General features: G+C 41.5%; 1 protein-coding gene across 2 annotated transcripts; it reads right to left on the minus strand.

Annotated features, from left to right (window-relative positions):
• Positions 1 to 1,614: 1,614 nt before the first annotated feature.
• malt3 (MALT paracaspase 3) lies at positions 1,615 to 14,349 on the minus strand. 2 transcript variants are annotated; one of them, XM_067235542.1, is made up of 15 exons: positions 14,242 to 14,349; positions 13,687 to 13,776; positions 13,476 to 13,600; positions 13,225 to 13,363; positions 12,808 to 12,983; positions 12,605 to 12,698; positions 12,187 to 12,225; positions 11,829 to 12,032; positions 10,984 to 11,161; positions 10,805 to 10,879; positions 10,563 to 10,690; positions 9,358 to 9,507; positions 8,958 to 9,112; positions 2,357 to 2,473; positions 1,615 to 2,185 (listed from the first exon to the last, which is right to left on the minus strand). In XM_067235542.1, the coding sequence occupies exons 2-15, from the start codon at positions 13,718 to 13,720 to the stop codon at positions 1,856 to 1,858; spliced, it is 1,944 nt and encodes a 647-aa protein (XP_067091643.1). In that variant the 5' UTR covers positions 13,721 to 13,776; positions 14,242 to 14,349; the 3' UTR covers positions 1,615 to 1,855. The 2 variants fall into 2 exon arrangements, with proteins under 2 accessions (XP_067091643.1, XP_067091644.1); XM_067235543.1 differs by having other exon boundaries at positions 14,206 to 14,308.
• Between the last annotated feature and the right edge of the window lie 865 nt (positions 14,350 to 15,214).

The following is a 15,214-nucleotide window of genomic DNA, read 5'->3' on the forward strand; positions in this document are numbered from 1 at the left end:
GAAGCTATTCTGCGGTTGTGGCAACGCTGCCGAATATCCATAAGTTAAAGCCGGAGCAAGAACAATCCTTGCTGAGTTTTGTTGGTGGTCATGATGTTGTGGCCCCCTCCCCACGGGGTTCGGGAAAAGTTAGATTTTCCAGCTACGGCAGCTAGCTCAGTGGTGAAGGAGTTGGCTATGGCGAACGCTAGCGATTGGTTATGGCAGATCAGAGTGGCTCTGGGCAGATCCAATAGTTTTAAACTTCGACAGAGTACCCGCCTTCAAGGAAGTTAATGCTTGTCATGGAGCGTTCCCAGACCCTCTGTACAAATGAAATGTACGAGGGTCTGGTTAGGATCAAGCTAACGCATTTATAGCACAACATCTGTCTGATACGCAACATGTGTGGCACCCTATAGCGGCCAAATAATTAGCCTACATTTTGCTGAGAGATTGAAGGGCTAGACAACAAATGTTGTAATGAATCACCGACTAACAACACGGAAATGACATTGCCTTAATTTGCTCCGTGTTAAAAGCTCCAAAATGATGAACTGGCAAAAACGTATAACTATAAATTTACTCTAAAATTTACTTCAAAGTATGGCAACGACGTTATCCACAAGTAGATTTGTTTAGAAGTTACACCCCCCCGCGCGCCACCTACGGTCTTCTTCTGACAACCGTCTGGTGGTCCCACCGCCCAAGAGCGCCCGGTCCCAACACAAGCTTTTCTCCTGTCTGGCCCCCCAATGCTGAAATCAACTCCCCACCTCCATCAGGGACACTGACTGTCTCCCCACCTTCAAGAAAAGGCTCAAGACGCACTTGTTCCGGGAGTACAACGGCACTTAGGAATGCTTGGCTGGACCTGATGTTAGTTTCCTCCAGGATCACAATGACTCTTATTGAGAGACTTGTTGCTCTTGTTGGTTAGTTGTAACGGTTTCAAATTCTTGTACTCGCTGTGAAATATTTTACTGTTGATTGTTTTTTCTACAGGTACACTCTTGCACTCTTGTGGGGAGTTTCATGTTTTCAATTGTAACTTTTAACTGCATGCTCTTATGGTTCTTCCCTTTGGCACTTATTTGGTTTTCCACAATGTATGCTTCATGTTTTGCCTGCTCGCAATGTTTGGGGCAATCTCGTTGTTATGATCAGTGACCTATGCTCTTTTGTAAAGCTCTCTCTTGGAAGTCGCTTTGGATAAAAGCGTCTGCTAAATGCATAAATGGAATGTCAATGAAATGTAATGTAAATGTAGACGCAACGACGTAGGCAACTTCCAGAAGTAGATCACACGACAGTCTCCTTAGGCTGGTTCTCCATGTCCCTTTCCGCTCCCCATACCTGGGCGAACAACCAGTCCCAGCCTGCCCAACAGTCCCACACGGTGACATTATTGACGTGACGTGCAAATGAGCGATAGAAAACTGATTGACCAAATTTCCCCATTCCGATGTTATTTTTGGTGCGGGCGCCCTGTGCCGCCCCCGGCAAGATGCCGCCCTGGGCGGCTGCCCATGTCGCCTATGCTAAATCCGCCAGATTCACGAACAACACAATATTACACCACTGGTGGGTGGGTCATAAATATTTTACGGATAGTTATGTAGAACATGGACACCATTTTTTCATATTTTAATAGGTTTTATTAAAAACAATCAAAGGTTGTAGGCCTATTTTGTCTGTATCGGGCCTACATAACTAAATCCCTTTTTAAAGATTAGAATAAATAATGGTTCATTGAGTGTCATGCTTGGGCACACACACATACTTTCATACACATCATACACACATGCACAAACGCACAAACAACACATAAAATGTCTTGATACGCTTGTGTAGTATGTTCAAGATAGAGGAAATGTCAAAAGGTAAAGTCTTGTAGCTCATTCTCATCATTCTCCTCTGGTTCATTGCTCCTTGCAGCAGGAACGCTGACAGCACACTCTGCCTTCCTGGTAAAGGGCCTAGTCCGTTCTAGCACCTGACGGGGGGGCTGCATACTACATGAAATATGGCCAACATTTTGAGCAGGGACACCCTCTTGATTTTTAGCCATCCCTGCATGCTTTTTCTTGTAAAGCTTGCAGGATGCCACCAAAGGTCTTCCAGTGTCCACTTCTTTGGTTTCTTTCTGTCGTAGCTTGTTGTCTTTATGAGTATAGTGTAGTTCCACATTTATCATCAGCGATTCCTAAGGAGATAGATCAGTAGTAATGGCATACACTGTGACTTACCAAAATAATAAAGTAAAATATAGTTCAGTTCTTGGGAGGTGTCATATTACTTACATAAACAGTAGTTTACTGAAATGTCAGTGGCAAATTGCATACTGGAATACAAGGTTTGTGGAATGTATTCATACCTGGAGCTTTTGAAGACCACAAAGTCTAAGACTACAGTCAGAATTCTCAGAGTTGTTAAGCAGCATAGAGTCCATCTCATCTGATCTGTTAGGACCTGAAAATATGTCTTCCATTGCCTAAAGGTTTTGGGGAAAAGGGTAAATAGTGGGTAAATAATATAATAATAATAAGACTTTATTTATATAGTATGGAAGCAAATCGTTACCAAAATTCAAATGCAAATGCATTTTCAGAAATGCATTTGCATTTTAAGAATGTGGCTGCATTATTTGACTCATAAATGAAATTAGTAATCAATCATCCTATTTGCATTTTAATTTTCTTCTTCAAGAGTGCTCAATCTTTCACTTAATTAAAATGAAAAAGAAATAGACATTTGAGATTTAAATCAAAACATGCCCCAGCAAATAGATACCAAAATTCATTTTGAAATGTAAAATTTGAAAATGAATTACAATTGAAATTCAAATGCATTTCCAGAAATGCATTTTCATTTTAAGAACGTGGCTGCAAAATCGTGACCACAATTCAAATTCAAATGCATTTCCAGAAATGCATTTTCATTTTAAGAACGTGGCTGCAAAATCGTGACCACAATTCAAATTCAAAAGCATTTGCAGAAATGCAAAATGAACGAAAAAGCATTCTGAGCGGCGCAGCAGAGTGACGTCAGTAGCCGCTCTTCTTCAGCTCCCTGCTGACCGAGCTACCCATCTTGTTTGGTAGGGGGCGGTGTGCACATCTGCATTGCATTACATTGCAAATGTGCCAGGAAATTGATTGAATTGCCGGGTCTTACCTAACTCTTAACAGTTTTACAGTGTTTGGGCCAGAACTGGGCCGGGGACCAAGCCGACACTCAGCCATATCTGTCTTACAGTGTATGGGCCAGACCTGGGCCACATAACACAATAGGTGCTTTACAGTGTTTGGGCCAGAACTGGGCCGGGGACCAAGCCGACACTCAGCCATATCTGTCTTACAGTGTCTGGGCCAGACCTGGGCCACATAACACAATAGGTGCTTTACAGTGTCTGGGCCAGAACTGGGCCGGGGACCAAGCCGACACTCAGCCATATCTGTCTTACAGTGTCTGGGCCAGACCTGGGCCACATAACACAATAGGTGCTTTACAGTGTCTGGGCCAGAACTGGGCCGGGGACCAAGCCGACACTCAGCCATATCTGTCTTACAGTGTCTGGGCCAGACCTGGCCCACATAACACAATATTACAATTTTACAGGGTGGGGGCCGCATCTGGGCCAGAACACATCGTATGTGTCTGTTTTCAGTACGTGGACCAGTTTTGGGCCGGGGACCCAGCCAGAACTGGGCCAGAACTGGAGCAAGGATGTGGCCCAGAGATGGGCCAGACAAATTTTGCTACCTGGGTAACAAGACATTTATCGACAGAAGTACAAAACGCAATAGCCTAACAGAGTTACGTTCACCAGGACATTTGTTTGGCTATCGAAGCATGTAGCAAGTAGTAGGCTACTTAAGCAAAAGTATAAATTGCATGTTAAACGTCAAAATCGATAGCGAAACAACCATCCTGGTCCACGTAACTTTCATTACCATGAAGTTGATCGTTTTGGTTGGAAGAAAAGAAGAAACATTTGTGTTAACAATTCAGTTATGACTACTCTTTATTTTAATCAGGGACATTCCTATGAAATAATCTTAGATATGCTGTTAACGTTTCACAACATTAAAATAAGTAGCATATGCGCACGCTAAAAACACAGTTGAAGGAAGCAGTAATTTTCAGAAGAAAAAACTAATAGTCCACAACAGAATAACGAAATGCCACAATGACAGAGTTACGTGGACCAGGATAATTGTTTGGCTATCGATTTTTATGTTTAACACGCAATATATAGCCCACTTTTGCATAAGTAGCCTACTATTTGCTACATGCTTCGATAGCCAAACAAATGTCCTGGTGCACGTAACTCTGTCAGGCTATTGCATTTTGTACTTCTGTCGATAAATTTCTTGTTAGTTAGCCTACTGCATCCATTCAGCGACGAAGTATTGTACCTACCCTTTCCGTTTCGAGTTAATGTAATGTGTTTTTGAGTTAATGTAATGTCGTTTCCCATTTGGGGGAGCGTGTCTTTGTATTGGGGGGAGGTGAGCAAGTCATCCTATTTGGGGGGAGTTGACTCGTATTTGGGGGGAGTGTTTTCATTTGGGGGATGCACTCATGTTAGCAGTAGCGGTTATAACCGAAACTGTACTGTACTGTAGCGAGTGTTACGTGACAGTGGAGCGAGTGGTACATGACAGTAGCTAGTGGTACATGCCAGTGCCTCCACTGGCACGTGACAGTGGCTAGTGGTACGTGACAGTGCCTCCACTGGTACGTGACAGTAGCTAGTGGTATATGCCAGTGCCTCTACTGGCACCTAGTGGTACGTGCCAGTGGAGCTAGTGGTACGTGACAGTAGCTAGTGGTACATGCCAGTGCCTCCGCTGGTACATGACAGTAGCTAGTGGTACGTTACAGCGCCTCCACTGGTACATGACAGTTACTGTTCTGTTGATAGTGGTATGCAAGTGTGTCGTGGCAGTTGCATTGGGTGTCTTGCAGCTTTTGTTTACTGTGGTGTAACTGCCCCGCGGCCATTTTAGAATAGGAGAACAGGCTATAAACTTTCATTTAAAAAAATAAGTTAAACTGTTCGTGCTAACAGACTCCAAACCATACTTTTGATGTCTCACTACAAGCTCACCATACAAAGTAGTCGATTTAAACATTATATTGCATATAGTGTAATGGTGTGACTGTAATGTAAAGCAGACTTGTACACACGTAATGAATTAGTAAAAAATTATTTTACTCAGAGTAACTGAATTTAAGCGTGCACATGAGCCACCGTTGTAGACTCGTCTCTAATGCACATCGTTGTGTTGTTATCAGCGCCTCCTAGTGGCGTATATCATTAATTGTAATAGGGGAGTCAGGTGGCTGAGCGGTGAGGGAATCGGGCTAGTAATCCGAAGGTTGCCAGTTCGATTCCCGGTCATGCAAACTGACGTTGTGTCCTTGGGCAAGGCACTTCACCCTACTTGCCTCGTGGTAATGTCCCTGTACTTACTGTAAGTCGCTCTGGCTTGAGAAGTCACTTCTACGACTTCTCAAAGACGCACAATCTCAACTGCGGTGTGAAGCGCGTATCCATGCTATTCTCCGACATGCACTCTAACAATCACATAGACGTCCTAAAATTTTGTACAGCTCTATTTCTGATACCCTGGCGGCAGAAATGTAGTCGTGGCGGCAAAATAAACATAGGAAACACTAACGTGCAAGGTCCCATCCTCTATTTGACAACCATATCCATCCATGTTGACAAAAAGCAGCTACCTTATTGGTGTAGAAGGATTACATGTTGAACCGTGCCACCAAAATCCTATTATGCTCTGAAGAAACTAGTTCTGCATAAAACATAGACGCATCGACAATCGACTGGAATTTCAGCGACAAACTTTTTTTGGGTAGCTTAGCAGTTCTTTTTTATGAGCTAAAGATTGTGTAGATGCCAGACTGTGGAGCGGGTTGAAACGATAACAGGGTTCACCTGGCAAGTAATCAATCGTGAGCAGTGGTCCGCTCAACGTTAACCGGCGCAACGGTAACGTTGTTTGCTTTCAAAGTGCGTTTTATATTCCAGTGCGGTTTATACTGTGATTTACAAACACAAAGTGCTCATTCTGGGGGGGGGGGGGGGGGGGGGGGGGGGGGGTTCCAAAAAGGGGGGGGGTTCCGAAAAGTTCCAAAACTTTTCTTTGCTATTAGTTAACATAATGAACATAAATATTATACTGTAAATTTGTAATGTGGTTGGGCACCAAGTTATTTATGTTTTTCAAGTCCATTTCTGCTTTATTTCTGCTACCTGTCAAGTCAAATTTCAGTGTTTTTTTGGGTGTGTAATTTCACTTTGTTTTGTAAATAAACTATGCACTGTGTTATTTCTGTAACACAGAAATGCTATTATAAGTCCCTGGTGCTTGAGCTTTTTTTCCCAAAAATATTTTGGATGTTCCAGCACTTATAGACCCAGATTATACTGTATATATTAATGAAAACAGTGACCCAAGACTCTGGACTCAGCCATCATTGAGTCCATCCTCACCTCCTCCATCACCGTCTGGTACGCTGCTGCCACTGCCAAGGACAAGAGCAGACTGCAGCGTATCATCCGTAATGCTGAGAAGGTGATTGGCTGCAATCTGCCTACCCTCGAGGACCTGCACACCTCGAGGACCCTGAGGCGAGCGAGGAAGATTGTGGCCGACTCCACCCACCCTGGACACTCCCTGTTTCAGTCACTCCCCTCCGGCAGAAGACTGCGGTCTATCAGGACCAATACCTCACGCCACAAAAACAGTTTCTTCCCTTCCGCTGTTGGCCTCTTCAACAAGGCCAAGGGACCACACTGACTCAAATGACTTCTTGCTTAAAACACTCTGCTTTTGCACTGCACCACAACATGGTATCTTGTACATTTGTATTTTTTGTAATTTGTATTTTTGTATTTTTATATTGTAATTTACGGCAACTTATATTTTATTGTATATTTAATTATATTCTAATCCCACTTAGTACTGCTAGTTTATGTACCCTTAGTATAGTTAGTCCACATATTTAAATTTTAGGTAGATGTTTATTGTATGCACCTTCCTGCCAAAGCAAATTCCTTGTCTGTGCAAACTTTCATGGCGAATAAATCCCATTCTGATTCTGATTCTGATTCTGGACCCCCTGAAGTAGCCATAGCCACCCCTTGGCCACCCCATGTATAAAACTCTAGTTCCGCCACTGCCACTGAGCATATACACACACCACTCGCCAAATATGGTAAATATGAAAGGTGTAATTGGTTTATGAGAGGTTTACAATATACAGTTTATACAGACAACAGCTAAAGATGCTGTAAAGCAAATTCCATGATTTGCTTTCAGTACATTATATACGTGTGAAATGAGTTGCTGAAAGCATGTGCAAAGCTCTAAAACTTTGTCGCGCTGAGCTCAGGTTTTGTTTAGGTGGGGCAAAACCCAACCTATCTACGTCACAGCCGCTGCTGCCACTGCCAAGGACAAGAGCAGACTGCAGCGTATCATCCGCACTGCTGAGAAGGTGATTGGCTGCAATCGGCCTACCCTCGAGGACCTGCACACCTCGAGGACCCTGAGGCGAGCGAGGAAGATTGTGGCCGATTCCTCCCACCCTGGACACACTCTGTTTCAACCACTCCCCTCCAGCAGAAGGCTGCGGTCCATCAGGACCAAAACCTCACGCCACAAGAACAGTTTCTTTCCTTCAGCTGCTAGCCTTTTTAACAAGGCCTCAAACTGACACTGTCACTTACCTTATACACTCTGTCACTTTAACATATTCAGTATTATTTTTATTCTATATTATGTAATTTTTTATTTTATATATATTGTAACTTTATTTTACATTTAGTCATTTAGCAGACACTCTTATCCAGAGCAACTTAAAGTAAGTACAGGGACATTCTCCCCAAGGCAAGTAGAGTGAAGTGCCTTGCCCAAGGACACAACGTCATATTGCATGGCCAGGAATCGAACCGGCAACCTTCTGATTAATAGCCCGACTCCCTAACCGCTCAGCCATCTGAGTTTATATTATATTTGTATATTTTATTGTATAGCTCTGCCAGTAGTTTCTTTAATTTTTTTGTACATTTTCTACATTTTCTTTTTGTTCATTATGTTTAAATGTTCACTGTTTGCACCTGCCCACCAAAGTAAATTCCTTGTTTGTGACCACTTACTTGGCGGATAAACTAAATTCTGATTCTGATTTCTACGTCAGATCACAGAGTAACTTGCATTCAGTTACTCAGCTGGTACGATGCAAAGACAAAGTAATTAACACATAAAATACACTGCAGGTAGGTCTGTTCTGATATCTGCAATTGATTTAGCTAGTTGTTGCTGTTGTTGCTAAATTCAATAAATTCGAGGGGGCGGAGCTTCAGCTCCTTCAGGCGACATGTGTTTGTTTTTTTATTCGAATTTGGATGGGTAGTTAACAACACATTCTTCGGTGGTGTTATGAACTTAAAACTCCTTTTCAGTTCTGCTTTACAGCATCTTTAAGATCTTCACCAAGAACACTGTAACATATTCAGCCACTAGGTGTCAGTATGTACAAGGAAATTATAATTTTCGTTTTCCTACTGTCATCGGATGACAATCATCTTCACAATATGACTCAGCATATCTTTTGAAAGAATATGGTAAAAAGAGATGCATCGAGATTTATTTCTGAATAAAACTCGGAAATACTATGTGGTGCAATCAAGTCTATGTGCAATAAAGTCTAACAAAGATGTCCATGTATTTTGCATACCTATACCTTAGAGCATGCAATCTTTATGCATCTACACAGCTAGACCGTATCAACCTAAGAGCTGTAAAAGCAACAGGAAAGAGTGTAGACCCTGGTGAAGTCTTTTTCTCCTTAAAACACACTTGACGTCACCTGTGTCCATATTGCCTTTTAGACACAGTTGTGTGACAGAATCTACAGTAGTTAAGATTGATGATGTTACTTACTGGTGTGCTTCTGAGGTTAACAGTGCAGTCCACGGCTACGGCACCGGTGGTCTTCACCTTGGCAAAGACCACCATGACATTCGAAAACAAGGCAGAGAAGCTGATCTCTATCTCAGCTCCACAAGGAAACACCAGCAGCCTTTGACATGGTAGCTCTGAGAGGGATGACATCACACAGCAAGACAATGACCTAACGCAGCATTGGTTTTATGCCTGAGAAAATCTCTGACAGCAAGGCTAGATAAAGGAAAGACAGATTAAATTGAAAACACATAAATTGGTCATAGATTTTTTTAAATTATTTGATGAACAATTATTTGACTTGTTAGGAATTGTCTTCTGATCTGTCTAAAAGGCCAGAATAAATTAATGTAGAGGTGAGCTGTTTCTTAGAGCTCACCGTTGGCCTGTCTCCAGCAGATGTTTCTGAGGTGTAGCTCTCCTGTATGGCCTGTGGTCCTGATAGGGTCTGTGAGGGAACGAGGCTCCCTCAGCATGTGCTTGATCTCTACAGCCTGCTTTCCCATCACAAGAGGGTCTCTACCCAGATCTGGGGAGGAGAGAGGAAGAGAAAAAGAACAGTTTCCCACTTTGGTACAATTTAAGAGGAACTGAAAATCACACATTTTATTTCTGAGTAAAATCAAAAGCCCACAAAATGTGAAACATCAAGGTGGAATTCATATCAACCTGTGAAGACAGACAGACAACTGTCCTAAAGGCCTTGGATACTGGCTTACTCTGAGCATTTTAGAGGATTTGAATTCAGTCGTATTTTAATCTGTCTTCACCTTGTTCCCATTAGGGATGAGAAGACAGCCAACTCAACTCATCATGCAAAACCCTTTTCCATTTATAAATAGGTCTAAGGCAACATGAACAAAGGCACTTTCTCTAAACAAGCCCTGGAAATGCTAGAACTGCTCTTGGCATGGTTGTATGGTGAGGTTTAAAGATAGGTATGTTTCGTGTAGCAATACATCTCTCTCTCATTTCTTCATCTGTCTGTCTATCACACACACTGGCAGTGTTCTAAAGGCAGCCAGCAGCCTGGTTTACTAGTGACTGTGTGAGCAGAGGATGATAGCAGTGGAAGGGGGCATACGCACACAGCTGAACAGCTGTGTTCAACTCTACAGCTCTCGGGTTTCCTGTTGCTCTCCAGCCAGCAGTGTGAATTTCCAGAGCATGAGGTCACATGCTAATGTGGCACTGTCCCACAAAGTCATGTTACCAGAGAGACCCATTAAACAACTAAACAAGTACCCAACAGGGGGACAGCATGACACCCACCAACTCCCAATTACTCCAGAGGGACAGTGTAAACAGCCAGGGTAGCAGCCAGTGACAGAGTGAATGTCAACATATGTTCCCTACAACCATAAGAACGAACAACACATTCCATAGTCATTCTGTTTACTAACACATCCAACACCAACATATTTTCATTTTCTTAAGGCTTTTAAATGACTGGCATGTAATTAGCCTTGGAAAGAGTTGAATTGAACTTTTTCTGTTGCTCTCTTTGAAAAGGGTTATAGTACTAACTAAGCAGTACAGCACTAAGCAAGTACTAAGACCACAGCCTTTTCGGCAAACACTGACCCTCAGACACCTGCTCTAGGACATGGGTGACTTTCTCTGGCTTCAGGATGTGTTTGTTGAGGTACTTGGTAAAGATCCCAGTACTCTTCCCTCCATCCTGGACCTCATAAGCCTCAGCGTCTTCACACCTGTAAAGATGTTACTTCCTCCATCAGGTCTCAGTCAAACAGTATTGCATGGCTGCTTCAGTCAGATTCTTAAATAGTTGGGCCATCATTGTTTGGTGTGAGATGAATACATACGTGCCATATCCATACACTGTGTTTCCCATGGGAATCAAAGGCCTGATTTCAGACACCTTACAATCCTGGTTGTACCTAGTTTAAAAAGGCAAGATACAAGATTAATATCATCCTCCTTTTTTGAAATACATATGCGGTTGTCTCTCACAACAAATATGCTGAAACATCAGAAGCCTTACCATTTTCTGCAGGTGTCCAGTAGTACCACATTCAGAGATGTTCGTCTTTCCTGCATGTTATGCATGACCCTCTGCACACAGACACAGTTATCCTGCCGGTAGGGTTGTGGAGCATCAATTGGCACCAGGTAGTTCCTTCCTGAGCACTCATACCCATGGCCAGCATAGTAGAAGAGGGCTGGGTTGGGACATGTAGTAGGAAAAGATTGTGTCCTTTTTTTTTATTCCTGGTTCCTGTAAAGCTTACATGTCTCTTAAGCATAAAGAATGAATGCAGATAACCAACAACAGTATCCTCAACACAGGTATAGACAGTGGAAAAGGTGAACAGGACTTCTTGAAATAGTATTACTAAAGAGACAAATAAGAGCCAACAAACAGTCAAGTCAAACTAAATTATGCATTTTCTAAATCTTACCAAGCCTCGTAAAATATTGTGTAGTTAGTGCTCAGTTACCAGACATTTCATAACTTGTCAGCAGGCTCAAAAATAAAAAGTAAATAAGCTGACATCTTGGAAGGTTGCTAAAAAGTATTTACAGGCCCTAAATAAATCTTCCATCTCAAAGTCCTACGTGTCTTTGTAAACAGCTATACATAGCAAGGCACGCAGTTCACAACATTAAAGTGCACACTTCTGCTTTCCACCTCTTATCTGCCCCCTCAACCACACATTTAAACCCCACAACATACAATACATTATTTGGCCAGGAGCATAGTTTTCTGACACTTGACACTAGTAAAAGTGTGTACTATACAGAGAGTTAATAGATAAACATTTAACTAGAATGTAAGAGAAACCTGGATATTCCACAGAACTGCAATCCCCTCTTCTAGATGCTTACCGTACACCCCCCTGTCCAGAAGCTGCAGGAACTTCTTGATGGCAGCCAGCATCTCCTCCCTGGTGAGGTCCAGTAGGGACACGACTCGGAAGTCCAACTGTTGCAGGAGATTGGCCAGCTCATGGACATCCATGGTGGGGGCCATCAAGCCGGGATGATGGAAGTAATTCAGGTTGCCAATCAACAGAGCCACTTTGTCAGTTGCTGGAGGAAAAAATAAACAGGTTGTAAGGATACATCTGTACAGGAACCTAATTATAGTATCATGAAACCACAAACAAAAGGGAAATACCAAATAAACCCACTGCTTCAATTGTGATCTAAAAACAGCTGAACCTGAATTTTATTCAACCCATACCTGTAAGCGTTGTAGCAGGAAGTTGTTCAGGTGGCCCTACTGCACAATAGGAAATCAACAGACAAAAGCTAAATATAAATCAATATGATCCTATTTCAATATTTAACAAACAAAACGTGAGGATGTCTATGTTCAGGTACCATTTAGGCCCATTCACAAACTACTATTCATGTAGAATGCTGTTGGGCTGTATCTATGCCAAAAAGTAAAAAGGGAACCATATACAAGGGATAGTTTCACTTCAAGTCGTGTTTTCATTGTATGTCTACAGAGGCATGTTGCTTATAGAATCAAACAACTTCCTTCTAAGACAATCTTGGAAATGGGAAAGTACCTTGAATACTGCTAAATGGAAAGACCCATTTGATGACTTTGCAGAAAGTAGTCACATTTTATGAGCAATATTTTGTCAATTTACCTGTCACATCTACTGCTTCGGTCCATTTCTCCTCTTCAATATTAGAGACAGAGCACAGGTAGGATCCTGCATGGTCTGCTGTTGCATTCTCTATCTAAAAGAGTCACAATCAAACTTACTTGGTACTTGGTTGTCAGATGATAGAATTGACACTTCAGCACAGGAGTTAATAAGCAGTAGCTTGTGTCAACCACCTGACCTACCTGTAGTGTGTCAGTGGTCTTGTCGTGCAGAGGATGTCCATTTCTGTACCACTGGTACTGTGGCATGGGTATACCAAATGCAGAGCAAAGAAGCATCAGTCTCTCCCCCTGAAGTATTGTCTTGGGTTTTGGGTGAACAGCAATATGGGGCTCTCCTTTCCATGCTTTTGGGAGACCTAGGATTATAAAAAGTAAAAAAACACATTTGTAATCCTACTAAATGTAAAATAAACATCTTAAATGTGCACTACAAGTCTATCCATCTGTATAATCTATGTACATTTCTGTGACATATTTCCTGTTCTACTGTATCTATCTATTTAGGTAAAGTAAGCACATATGCCTGACTGGGAATGTTTTTATAAAATGATGTAGAGACTTTTAACAGCATGTTTTGATGGTAAATACACCATGTACCTGGTTCATCAATGTCCAAAACTTTAACTTTGACCCAATCACTGAACACGCAGTTGCAGCGCTGGTCGTTCACACGACACACGTATAATTGAGTATTCACAGCTTTGATTGTCAGATCTGCTTCAGTCCCACCAAGTACCTTCAAAACCGTTACAATGTCATTGGTTGTTCTCTGAATGTGTTTGCTAAATATACAGACAGACTAAATTAGACAAAAGAAAACCTGGACATGAAAATGAACCATTACATACCTCCTCCACATCCGATTTGAACCACTGGTACTTAAGGATTCCTTTTCCTTCTGCCCGAACACGGAGAGTCACCTTGTAGTTTACTGGTACACAGACAGCTACAGGATGCTGCACAATGACAATGTCTGAAAGTGGACAACATTAGTTGCATTGGACAACATGATAGCATTGATCATAAATAACAAGCGTACTTGCTTCAGTAGTTACACACCTCTGATCATGATTTTCAAAACTCCAATGAACATCTGCCACTAGTCATTAGTCTGAATCAATGTCATCAGTCATTATTGAATTGCCTTTGCTGTAGAGAAAAAACATGATTGGGATTGTTTGGTTCAGTTGACAAATGTCATGCATATAAATAAAAATTTTTAATCAAAAGTTTTGTCTAAAATGCTGGCAATAGGTCAAACAGAAAGAGCTTCTTAAATCACTTCCTATTTTGGATTCACGTGACATCACAGCATACATGTTACCACAGTAATCAAGACCCTAGTATCTCAAACAAATGTATAACCTGTCTAAAACATAAAGTTGTAGCCTACAAATATCTAAACATTATTCTGACTGTACATAGTATGAAATACGTTATATTTAGATACATTATTAAACATACATTATTAAAAACAATAGCTGCCTGCCCATCACAGAAATCGTAAAGTATGTATTATAGTGAACGCCTCAATGTCCTACATAACATTAGACCAAAATAATGAGGGGAAACTACAACCTGCAAGAGGTCTTAGTTGAGTGAATGTGTTCCTACCTGACCTACGACACATTGTGTCTGACACACTGAAAGAACAGCCAGAACGTCTAGACTTTTCGATGGTCTCAAATGTCATCTGAAGATATTTCCCCAATGAGAAGAATGAAGAAAACTTTGTTTAGAAGAAAAAAAGCATGACGTGACCTTTTCCCGGAAGAATGGGTAGGCCTATACCGTCATATACATAATATGTACTCTTTTCATTAACGTTATCAAAATAAAAGGGTAAGAATCAATCATTTGTGATGAATTTGAAGTTATGTGAACGCTTCACTATCTCTCTCTCGCTTCACTACTAAATAACATTTTATAGAAGTGCAATGGTCTATCAGCTTTAAATATGCCCACAAGAAAGCATAAAAAGAATGAGCATGATATTATTACCATTACGGTACAGTGATGTTTTTCGTGAGAGAAAAAAAGTCGTTCACATGCGTCGGGTTTATTACACCAAATTAATTAATACATAAATGTTTTCAATTCGAAATAAATGTAGGCTAATTCATCATTGTATGCCTGCATTGACTGGTTTCTTGGCCGTGTTTGTAATATTATTGAAACTGTGTTTAGTGTGAAGCACAGCATTTGCCGCTTATAAGGGGTGATTATTCCTTGTGATATGTGCACACAATAAAAATTAAGGAAATATGACATTCAAAAGGGACTTGAGGTCATTTTCTTTTACTTCACTTTCATATGTCTCAAGTATGTGGAACTTGAAGGAATTTAAAACACCACCTCTTCTAATCTAAATCGATGTTGGAGTAACTTTACTTTAGGAGATGAAGCAATGTCACATGACTGAATTTACAACCTCTACGCAAGAGAGGATGTTTTGGGACAGAGAGACCGTATCAAATACGGACTGTCCCTGTTGAACACCAGAGAAAACATAGGATGAAAGGCGTCATCATAAAACAATTCTCCCAACATTCAAAAGTACACTCAGAATGCCAGAAAACACTACAAC

Source organism: Osmerus mordax, chromosome 4 (genome assembly GCF_038355195.1).
Source record: "Osmerus mordax isolate fOsmMor3 chromosome 4, fOsmMor3.pri, whole genome shotgun sequence".
NCBI lineage: Eukaryota > Metazoa > Chordata > Actinopteri > Osmeriformes > Osmeridae > Osmerus > Osmerus mordax.